Here is a 10,000-nt window from a genome sequence, read left to right on the forward strand (position 1 = left end):
CTACCCCCCCCGCACCCACCTCCCCCACGCACGCGCACCCCCCGCAGGCCCGCGCCCGCCCCTCGCGCCCGCCCCGCACGGACCCACCTTTGCCGTCCTCACCGCCTCCACGCTCGTCCTCGTCCACCCGCAGCCCACGCCACAGAGCGCCATGCACGCCGTCCAGTGCCCGCTGCACACCAGGTGCCACGCCACCGACGCCGCCCCAGCGCCCGACGCTCCCGGCGACGCCCAGATAGACAGGGGCTGGATGGACATCGTGCCCGGTGTGCAGGGTGTGTGGGTCGGCTGGCAGAGGGGGGCCACGACCGGCGTCCTGCGCGCAGAGGTCGGTGTGGACAAGGCCGGGAACCACTGTGCGTCGTGCTTTGCTCTCCAGACAAACGCTGACCCGCACGCAGTCATCCAGACGGTCCCGCTGGCCTTGCCGGTCATGACGCCTCCAGCCTTTGACGGCGTCGGAAAACGTACGCGGATTCATAGCACGCTGCAGAGCATGTCGTTCATCTCGACGCCTGCAAAAGACGAGGCGGCAGCCGAAAGCGTGGCAGCCGTCCTGGTCTACGAGGACCACGGTAAGCTGCGCGAAACGAGCCCTGCATCCCGCTGACGGCAGCCACCAGTCTTTACGCCGCCAGAGTCTATACGCAGAACGAGGCTGGAAACCGCCACGTTTCAACGACGGCTGATCCAGCTCGCACCGGGATTCAGCGAGATTTCGGGAGGCGACACCGAGCTCAACTCCATGTGGGAATGGTACGCCGCTCCCCAGTCTACCAACACCGTCCTCAGTCCCGTAAACACCACCATCCAAGCCTTGCAGCCGCTGCATTCCATCCCGCCGCACTCTCTCGCCCTCGCCGTCATCTCCTCGCCCGACGGCACCCGTTCCAGAGTCCATCTCGACCTCGCCGCCAAGCACTGGAACCCAACGGGGCATCACCCCATAAAAGGTATACGAGGCGATTTCCCGAGTCTCGTCGTGAGCCAGGGCGCGGAAAGAGGCCAGCTGGGTCTCTGTGCCGTCGTTGACCAGTACCGCTCGCATCTAGGCCCTGTCAACAAGCTCGATGAGCAACCGCTACTGGGAGAATTACCACAGTCCGCATCCGATACTGAAAAATACGCAGCCTGCGCGGCCACCTCCATCATCCTCGCGGAAAGACAAGACACCAACTGGTCCGACGTGATCCATGCCCTTGAAGCTATCCTCCCGGCATCTTCTCGTGGAGGTAAGTATCCCAAGGCTTTTCTTCTACCCAACTGACTAATGTTGCCTAAAGAGTTTATACCGCTTGTTCTTCAAAGAATCTATGATCTAGCTGCAAAAGAGATTCACATCGATCAACTACACCTTGTTTCCCGCGTACAAATCGCCCTGTTCAGCGCTTTCAAAGACGCCAGACTGGCGCTCGCAACAGACATCTTTCGGCTCAACGAAGCGAGTGAGCTGGTGGACAGGTGCGCCACGTTTCAAGACGACGGATCGATCACCTTTGATCTTGGTGCGTGAAAATCTCATTCCCTGCTTCTCCCCGCTAATCCCCCATTCCCTCTCCAAGATTCAATATGGCCCCTCATTACCGTGTTCGACTGGGCAATCGGCGTGATAGCCCGGGCTATGCGCGAAGCCATCCTGGTCGGTGCTTCAGCCGAATGGCAAGGATCAGACGATTCACTCATGATCGGTGAGTCAATTCTCCATCCATCACCTCTTCCTCTCTTAACACACATTCCAGACCCTTGCTCCCCGCTTCTTCTCCTCCTTCACCCCATCCTTCGATCACTTGTTCTCCGCCTACTCTCCCAGTTCCACCAACTCTCCATCTTCCTCTCCACCCTTGAACGGCCCATCTTGCAGCCCGAAAGCAAGACGTTACCAGCATCCAATACAAGAGATCCTATGGCGACCGTGGTCGCGAGAGAACAGATTAGAGATATTCCATTACGACAGGGTGTAGATGTCGAACAGTGGGGTCGAGCTTTGGAATCTTGTAAGATACATACCTCACCCCCAAACTGATATTGATACTGATACCAACACCAGTAACAACAACATCTGAACAAAAGGATATTGACAAATCTCTCATCGAACTATCCCTCACCCCACTTCAGCCTCAAATCCCGACCCTCATTAACATCCTGCACACCTCTTCCAATCTCTTTACTTCGGAATATTTCCAGCTTGATGCCAGCGCTGGCTCTTCTACGTCGTTGGCTTATGATGCTATCGATTGGAGCGTCTTGCAGGAGCACGGCCATCGTGATGATGATGACGGTGGTGATGACGATGGTGAGGCTGGAGATAAGGATAAGATGACGGTCGTCGTCTGTGATCGATGTGGATGGCGGACAGAAGCATTGACAATGTCGGTGCCGGCGGCATCGGGAATCAAGACACATGAGACAACGATCAGCCCATGGATGGAATGGAAGAAGCAATCGGAAGCGAATTGTATTTGTGGAGGAACGTGGGTGAGGAAACAAGTCGAGATTGAATATTGATTCAGAAGAAAAATGCATTATGCACGTTGTAATACTATGCATGTTCCGGGATGTCGGTATACACCAACTTTTTCACTCGGCCAGAAAACCCCAAAAAATCACGCAAGTAAAAATGGATGGTATCATTGATAAAGATATACAAAAAACGCGCTATCAACTAATGTAGAACAACCAAAATATCATGCTTATGCAGTACGTACAAAAACTACCCCAAAAATCTCGTATTACAACTTTTTAACTTTTGTCATTAATTATGTCATGTAAATCCTTTTTTTCTTGTCGTGCCGGCCAAGTTTATACAATGGCAGGAGTCGGGGATGGAGTGATATCAACACAAGGTCCGCTAACACTTGCCGTATTCGAGACATTGTTGGCCGAAGAGGCAAAGTTCCAAATCATGACGTCTCCGTCGTCTGACAAGCCAATCAGCATTCCTATCAATATATATATACGCGAAATACTTACCAGAGCCCGAAACAATCATGTCATCACTCAATTGTAACGAGGTGACAGCACCCCTGTGGCCGACCAGAGTTTGCACACACTGTGCACTTTCTTTTTCCCAAACCTTGATTGTCCTATCATGAGAAGCCGAGACTAATCTTAGAGCATCAATGTCGACAGCCCAGACACCTTCAATATGGCCAAACAACGTTGACTGCTCTCGACCAGTCTCAACATCCCAAATCTTAACAGTGCCGTCAAGACTGCCAGATGCAACAATGGCCTTCTTCTCATGCCCGCGAGACTGCTCCCGTTCAGACTTCTTGTGGGTACCGTCAGGGGAATGTACGTAAACTCGCGGTTGAACCGTGTCAGAACGAGAACGGCCCCGGTGCTCGAGCGGGTCAAAACCAGCAGGAGCATCGTGGATGGAGGCACCACCGGCGCCAAACGCCGCCTGAGAGCCTGGGGGGGAGACTAGCGAGGCAGCGGTAAAGCCTGTGGTGGGAGGAGTCGCCTGCCGACGCTGACGTCGGTCTCGGGCTGCGACTTCTTCCTCCGTCATGTCCACCATCAACACCCTCAGAGATTGGACTTGAGCCTTGTGTCCTTCAAAAGTACGAATACAAGCGGCAGTCTCAAGATCCCAAAGCTTGATGGTCATATCGTCCGAAGAAGAGAAGAGCATCGCACCCGGGTCAATATTGGGTAGGGTTGGCTCATTGCTAGCAGCAGCTGGGGATTTTGATTTCTGACACCTGTTACTGACAGCCTGAGTAAAGCTCGGGATGGCAGCAGGATCAGTGTCGGATGGCGAAGTCTTCCCGTCCCAGAGTACGACATTGTTGACCCATTCTTCATGACCACGCAGAGTGAAGCGATTGCCGGTACGGAAATTCCAGACGTTTATCGTTGAATCGGCGGATCCAGTCGCAAGAAGATACCCGTTGTAGTTGAGAGAGATGACACCATCCGTATGCCCATCCATAACTCTCAAACACTCACCGGCCCTCCAATTCCACATACGGACCGTACCATCCATAGCACCCGTGAAGAGAAGCATCTGATCAAATTGGAGCGCTCGGACAGCACGGGTATGACCTCGAAGGACGCGAACTTCTTCACCCGTATCAAGATTCCACACGCGAACGGTCCTGTCGTAAGAACCTGTGATGAGAACAGAATAGGACGGGTTTGTAAGAGCAGTGTGATACTGAAGACACATGACACCATCGGTATGACCCTGCATTTTATTATGAGCATACATACTGTGGACATTGGAGCGTCGAATTGGCCATGCCGACTTACCTTCAGAATTTTGGTGCTACATCTGCCCTTTCTCCAGTTCCTCTCCACCATCAATCTCTCGCAATAAACAGTTTTCCATGGCCTAGTCAACCTGACCTCTCTAGTCAAGCTACTACCACCGGGCTTGATGATCTCCACGTCAGAGTCACTGTCATTCATCTTGACCTTCTTTGCTGCCCCTATGGATGACTCGGGGGCAGCCCTTTTGATGCCTTTAGGGGCGGTAGCGTTTACGTTCGGAGGGAAGAGGTACATTGCCGAGGTGTCACAAGACTTCAAACCACCAATCGAGCTCACTGTGTTCGCGTTGCCTGAAAGCACCTGATCCCTTGTAACCAGTCGACTTTCCCCATTTTCATTTTCGTGCTTGTGATCGTGCTCAACAAGGCCGGCAGGACTTCTATCCTTCAACTCAACTCTAAGCCTTTTTCGTTCAAGTAGAGGAAGACCCCAACCACATTTATCGCATTTTCGATCAATATGTTGGCCGCACATTCTGCGCCAAAGGAGATCATCGTCGGCAAGCGCCTTCCAAGACCTGGACACTTGCGCAGCACGACCTAGAGAGAAGGCGTCCAAATATCCAAGTATGCGAAGTGACGTCTCGCGCGGAAGGAGAGAGAAGGGGTCAATTCGGATGATTTGGTTGAGAGAATCAGAGAGATGGGATAACTGGGAGCTAAAAGTGGTATCAGGATCGGGATCAAGGAGAAACATTCAGTTCTCAATGCTTACAAGCAGCACATGGTCAAAATGCCTTCCAAAATAATTTTTCTCTTTCCATGAGGCGCAGTGGAAAATGTAGACCACATCTGAGTGATGGCCGCACGTTCTGAAGGATTCAAATTGTCAAGTGACTAATGCACGGTAAGTAAAGGTACAGCAGCAATTGAGATGGGCACTCACACGCTGCAGCTTTTCGTTGACGTTTTGATTCGCCATTTGCTTATGCCTGACGCAAAGCTTTCTGCCGGCCCGAGTGGGTATTACATCAAGAGCTTGATCTTCCAGCTCGTAGTGATTCTCGCGAGGAAAAGCTGTCATGTTGGGTGGCGCAGAAGAAGAGGACATGTTAGGAAGGATAAGGTCTGGTGGCGGACGTTTGTGAGTCAGTCTTGAGTTCTTTTTATCGGCGCCGTGAGCTTGTCGTGTCTCCAAGGAGCATATGTGGGTGAATAGGGTAACAGTCAAGAAGATGAGAAGAAACCTAGCCTGGCTGAGAAGGAAGGAAGAAGCAAAGAAGAAAGAAATTAAGTAAAAGCAGGTGGCAAGTGAGGAGTGCCCCCCAGCTTCTTGCTTGGCTGCTCGGTAGACCGCATCGGTCACCTCCGGTCCCGTGATGCAAATCATTTAGCCATTCCAAATATTACGAATAACCCCACCGCCCCTCCGCATAATTCGCAATAGATATTTATATACGTAGCCTTTCTTTTGGAATCAATACAAAATCACATCATCAGATCCTAATTCGCTCTTCAAATTCACTGCACCATAAATCCAAATACCTATGCCTAATCCCAATACAAAAATCAAATTCTCCTCCGTTCATTTTCTTGATTTTATCCCTGACTCGTCTGCTCGCTCGTCATCTAGGCAAATCTTTTCCGTTCTTTGTTCCTCATCCCAACGAACTTTTTCGACTTTCTTTCTACCATCCCTAATAAAGTTTGCTCGTCATTGGAGCATCGATCATCGCACCACTGCCGCATCTTGCATGCAGTCCATATCCTTCAACCCTCCGCAGATCTTTGCATTGATGATCAGGGCTCTGGGATCTCTCTAGTCTAGGATTTTGCATTTGGCTGCTGGAGCATGCTCCGTGCCGCCTTACCACTTTTAGAGCGTTACGTTACTCTTTTGAGTTCTGACGCACGCTATCTATCGTTCCTTTCTGTTGGTGAGTTGTGGTTCGCTTCATCTTACTTATCTCCCACACTTTATTTTTCGATTCTTTACGGCCCCATCTGCTCGTATTCGCTTCTCCCACGCGAACTGCGATTCCTGAATGGGCCAATAGCAAATACTCTCTTCTTCCCCATTCTATCTCTTCCGTCTCATAACCATGGCAGTTGAGGAGAGAAGATAAGATGACACGTTCTTCTACCTTCCTTCCATTACAGTCTTCGTTTTGTTTTCGTCATCAGCGCTATGACCTTCTATCAAGCGCCCGGTATGGCGTTACAAACCTATCGTCTAACATTATCAGACATGCAGCTTATGCCTATTTCCAACTATTTGAGCTTGTTCCCTGTCTGCTTTTTCCCTTAGTTAGTGCTTGGACCAGCATCTTGCGCAAGGCATCCTGGCAAATGTATCAGTTCATCTTTCCTCTGGCCTGACTCAAGACGTCTTCCTTTTTATTCACAGGAAGGTGTCAACTGAACCGGCCTAGAACAAAATCCTGCCTATACCCCTCTTATATCTGCCCGTTTCGACAAGCAAAGTTCAGTGTAGTACTTGGGCTGGCCACGGAATGGATTCGTTGAGTGGTGCTGGCTTACATATAACCATATTTATTCCCTCCTCTTGCGTTGGATAATTTCATGAACATGGGGCGAGGAATTACTCATGCGATACTGAACGGAGTGCTGTAGCTTAGTCGGGATGAAACGAGATCTTCAATGATGTGCGAAAACACCTTCATTCCTTTAGCTTGGATCAGTCTCGAGCTAAGTTCGGCGGTAAGGCAGGTGTATTTGAGTTGGCGAACTTAACAAGTCAAATGCAACCTAAGGTCTGGCGTGGAGCTGGGGAGTAATTGTATCGTCATTCAGTAACGACGCGATGCGATTAAGACCAGCCATACATTGCTCGTTCCTCTTTGTATTTTTCACATTCGTTCTCCTTGCCAACAAATACAGATATCCTGCTGGGAGCTAGCATACATACATAAGGCACGTGTGTACGTTCTACTAGTTAGAACCACCTTCCACATACCTGACACCACTTCCCCGGTTATCAAAATACTAGTCTTTGTACAGTCCACCCTCATCCCCTTCTGCTTGTTCAACGTCTTCGCCCAGCTCGCCTCCATGCTTCTCCACTTCCGGCAACCCTTTTCCGGTCCTCCAACCATCGACCTCATCCCTCATATTTTCCAATCTTGCAATTAAAGCTTTCCCTACAAAACCAATTCCCGACCCACTCTCATGTTGAATGGAGCTGATAGCTTCGGAAAAGGCTGATGAAAGGTGACCAAAGGTATCTTTGAAGACCTGGGGCTGAAAGTGTATGGTACTCAGGAATAACTCGCGAATCAATAGCAAAGAATGAATACAAAGTGGGACGTACGTTGCCAAAAATACCCCTCACATCTCCATGATGGTTTGGAGCGCCTGACCCAGGCATAGACCCGCGGGGTGCAGGATTTACCCCTACATCAGGATATACTCCGGCCGGATTCTCACTGCCATGTGGTGGCTCAGCCAGGCGCAAATACATTGGTTGTAGGCAAAAGACTACACTTACGCAGAGATACCAGGACCTTTACTGTCATCATGCTGAAGGATTGCGTCTCCAGTCTTGTTCAGTCCTTTCAATCAGAGCACATTAACACTGCATAATCACTCGCCAAAGAGCACGCAGACTTACTCTCGAAGTTTGACATGTTGTGCGTTTCCGCTTGTGGAGCCCTAAGCGGCAATGGATTTATAATGGTCAGAAAGGTTGATGGAACCTTCTATAATTTGTGACAGATGCTTTGTAGGGAGTGATATACCTTCCGATCATATATAACGAACACCCGAAGAAAGATATGTACAGGCCCGGCGTGAATGATGCGTGAAGATAACTACAATAAGGTTGATGACGTCATACACCGTTCTATCATCTTATCCTTGAAAACTCTCCAGCATCCGCCAACCATTTTACAGTCTTTTCGCACTCTGTCTTTATCTAGGACTAAACAGCTCTATCAAGGTATTTGTCACACATAAGGGTACTACAGTATTCATTTATCATCTCATTCGTGTATCGCCCTTGAGCGTAGCGTACGCAAAGGAGAGTTGTCCGGTAAACTGCGACCATGTGGCTGCACTGTCTTCTCCCCCTCCTCTACCTCCATTTGGCTTGTCGTTGTTCCGTCTACAGCACCCTTCTGTATCTCATCCAACATGACTTGAACATCAGGGGGCTTTCCTGTGTGCTCAGCCGCTTTTCCTCTTTTCCTCCGAGATACAAGTTCTTTCAGCAGCCCTATGATCAGGGGAACGGCGACAGGTGCGAACAGAGGTGTATACACTGCAAACTTATGCTCGTCGGGCTTAACAAAAGATCGATAAATGAGCAAAATGTCCTAAAAAAGCTTGATAATGCAGAGATAAACTCACGAAGTAAAGAAGGCCCATCATGGAAGGATCGAAAAATGCTTTATTGGCGAGTTCAACAGCATCCCGTGCCAAGACGAAAGCCTGCAGCGCGGTTGAATTGGCAGATTGCTATGCAATGGACAGTCAGAGCCCATTTGGATCAAATAAACGTATTCTCACCTGTACTCTCTCCAGTCTGATTACTGCTCCCAGCACTGTATCCCTTACACCTTCTCCTACTTTCATTTCCCCAATTTTTTTCACTAATCTCACAATACCCTTCAACGTTTTCTTTCCCTCTTGAAAATTTTCTTCAAGTCTAGCAAGCAGCACTTGATGCACTTGCCATGGTGTCAAGGGCTGCATCAAGCTTGACGGCCTATGCAACGGAGATGGAGGAGGTGGGACATGAAGCTTATTGGGTTTATACGGCAGTGAAGGCAGAGCGAGGAGCGAGTAAAGATGCTGAGTGAAGAGATGAAAAGCAGGCGTCAACGCTGTACTGGATAAATGATACGAATGGGACTGAAAAGATGGGGGAGGAGGATTGAGAATGACTACTCCGCCGAACTGAGGAAGAAGGAATGCTTGGGCAGAGTCTACAACCAATGCTTAGCCATTGTGACAGTGAATGAGCATCAAACCGCCCACCTCCAGTGATAAGACGCATGGGTCGATGCCTTATTGAAGGAACATATATTAAAAATCTTAAGACCGGATTGTTTGTGCTTCCAGAGTCTTATTTGGATCAGTCCGACAACCTAAATTGAAGCGGAGGAAGATTGTCTCACCGAGTGACCATTTCTCCGAGTTGACGAATATCGTCATCTGTTCTCTATCGACCATCCAGGCTCCGTTACCTTGCTCATCTTCCATGCCTTTTACGGCGGCCTCCATGCTGGTCTTCTGATCGTGATCGGGTAAAGAGTTAATCATGTCGGCAGCCGCCTCGACTGCCTTACCCCTCTCAATACCGGGAATCTCGGAATATGACGGTTCAAAGCTCAAGGGCGCGTGGTAGAGAATTTGAGATTCAATGGTACAGTTGAAAATAGGTCGGAGAGGTTCTAAGTGTGGTAGAAAATGGTCTATCAAATGTAATCTTTTAGCACTTGCGGTGTTTCGGCCAGAGAAAAGCAGGCATACCCCTGATTGCGCCTTCAATGTCCCAGCTGTGCACATAATCACCTTGACTAGCATCTTCATTGAGCAATACGAAGCTTAGCGTCACGTTAGGCGTATATTTGAGGGCTCGAAGGGGTATTTCAGGAGGGCGGGGAGGGTAAACGGAGAGAATGGCGTTGATCAAAGCAATCTTATAATGTACTGTTCAACTAGTTTAATTATTGCTCTGACATATGCAAGAGGACATACATTTGAGATTACGATCACCAACCTGATCAGGATGCACTGGGACAACCAAAGTTCCAGCAGGG

General features: G+C 49.6%; 4 protein-coding genes across 4 annotated transcripts in view; 1 reads left to right on the top strand and 3 right to left on the bottom strand.

Moving 5' to 3' along the window:
* Positions 1–433: 433 nt before the first annotated feature.
* On the top strand, positions 434–2,505 carry CNBF2650 (hypothetical protein; the record flags this gene model as incomplete). Its single annotated transcript, XM_769492.1, has 6 exons — positions 434–575; positions 624–1,232; positions 1,284–1,505; positions 1,563–1,688; positions 1,740–1,994; positions 2,048–2,505. The coding sequence occupies 6 exons, from the start codon at positions 434–436 to the stop codon at positions 2,503–2,505; spliced, it is 1,812 nt and encodes a 603-aa protein (XP_774585.1).
* Positions 2,506–2,799: 294 nt separating this feature from the next.
* Positions 2,800–5,607, bottom strand: CNBF2660 (hypothetical protein; the record flags this gene model as incomplete). The annotated part of the gene is made up of 5 exons (XM_769493.1): positions 2,800–2,918; positions 2,971–4,192; positions 4,258–4,936; positions 4,993–5,114; positions 5,164–5,607. The coding sequence occupies 5 exons, from the start codon at positions 5,605–5,607 to the stop codon at positions 2,800–2,802; spliced, it is 2,586 nt and encodes an 861-aa protein (XP_774586.1).
* A 1,616-nt stretch (positions 5,608–7,223) lies between these two features.
* On the bottom strand, positions 7,224–7,864 carry CNBF2670 (hypothetical protein; the record flags this gene model as incomplete). Its single annotated transcript, XM_769494.1, has 4 exons — positions 7,224–7,478; positions 7,549–7,663; positions 7,726–7,789; positions 7,849–7,864. 4 exons carry the CDS (start codon positions 7,862–7,864, stop codon positions 7,224–7,226), a joined length of 450 nt encoding a protein of 149 aa, XP_774587.1.
* A 354-nt stretch (positions 7,865–8,218) lies between these two features.
* CNBF2680 (hypothetical protein) overlaps positions 8,219–10,000 on the bottom strand; it is a gene marked incomplete at both ends in the record, with an annotated part of 2,430 nt that continues 648 nt past the window's right edge. The window contains 7 exons of the mRNA XM_769495.1: positions 8,219–8,518; positions 8,586–8,693; positions 8,745–9,163; positions 9,216–9,302; positions 9,356–9,652; positions 9,711–9,890; positions 9,939–10,000. The exon at positions 9,939–10,000 is cut by the window's right edge and continues 124 nt beyond it. Of these exons, the coding sequence (XP_774588.1) occupies positions 8,219–8,518; positions 8,586–8,693; positions 8,745–9,163; positions 9,216–9,302; positions 9,356–9,652; positions 9,711–9,890; positions 9,939–10,000 (1,453 nt within the window). The remainder of the gene's footprint in view (positions 8,519–8,585; positions 8,694–8,744; positions 9,164–9,215; positions 9,303–9,355; positions 9,653–9,710; positions 9,891–9,938) is intronic.

Source organism: Cryptococcus neoformans, chromosome 6 (genome assembly GCF_000149385.1).
Source record: "Cryptococcus neoformans var. neoformans B-3501A chromosome 6, whole genome shotgun sequence".
In the NCBI taxonomy this organism is placed as follows: Eukaryota; Fungi; Basidiomycota; class Tremellomycetes; order Tremellales; family Cryptococcaceae; genus Cryptococcus; species Cryptococcus deneoformans.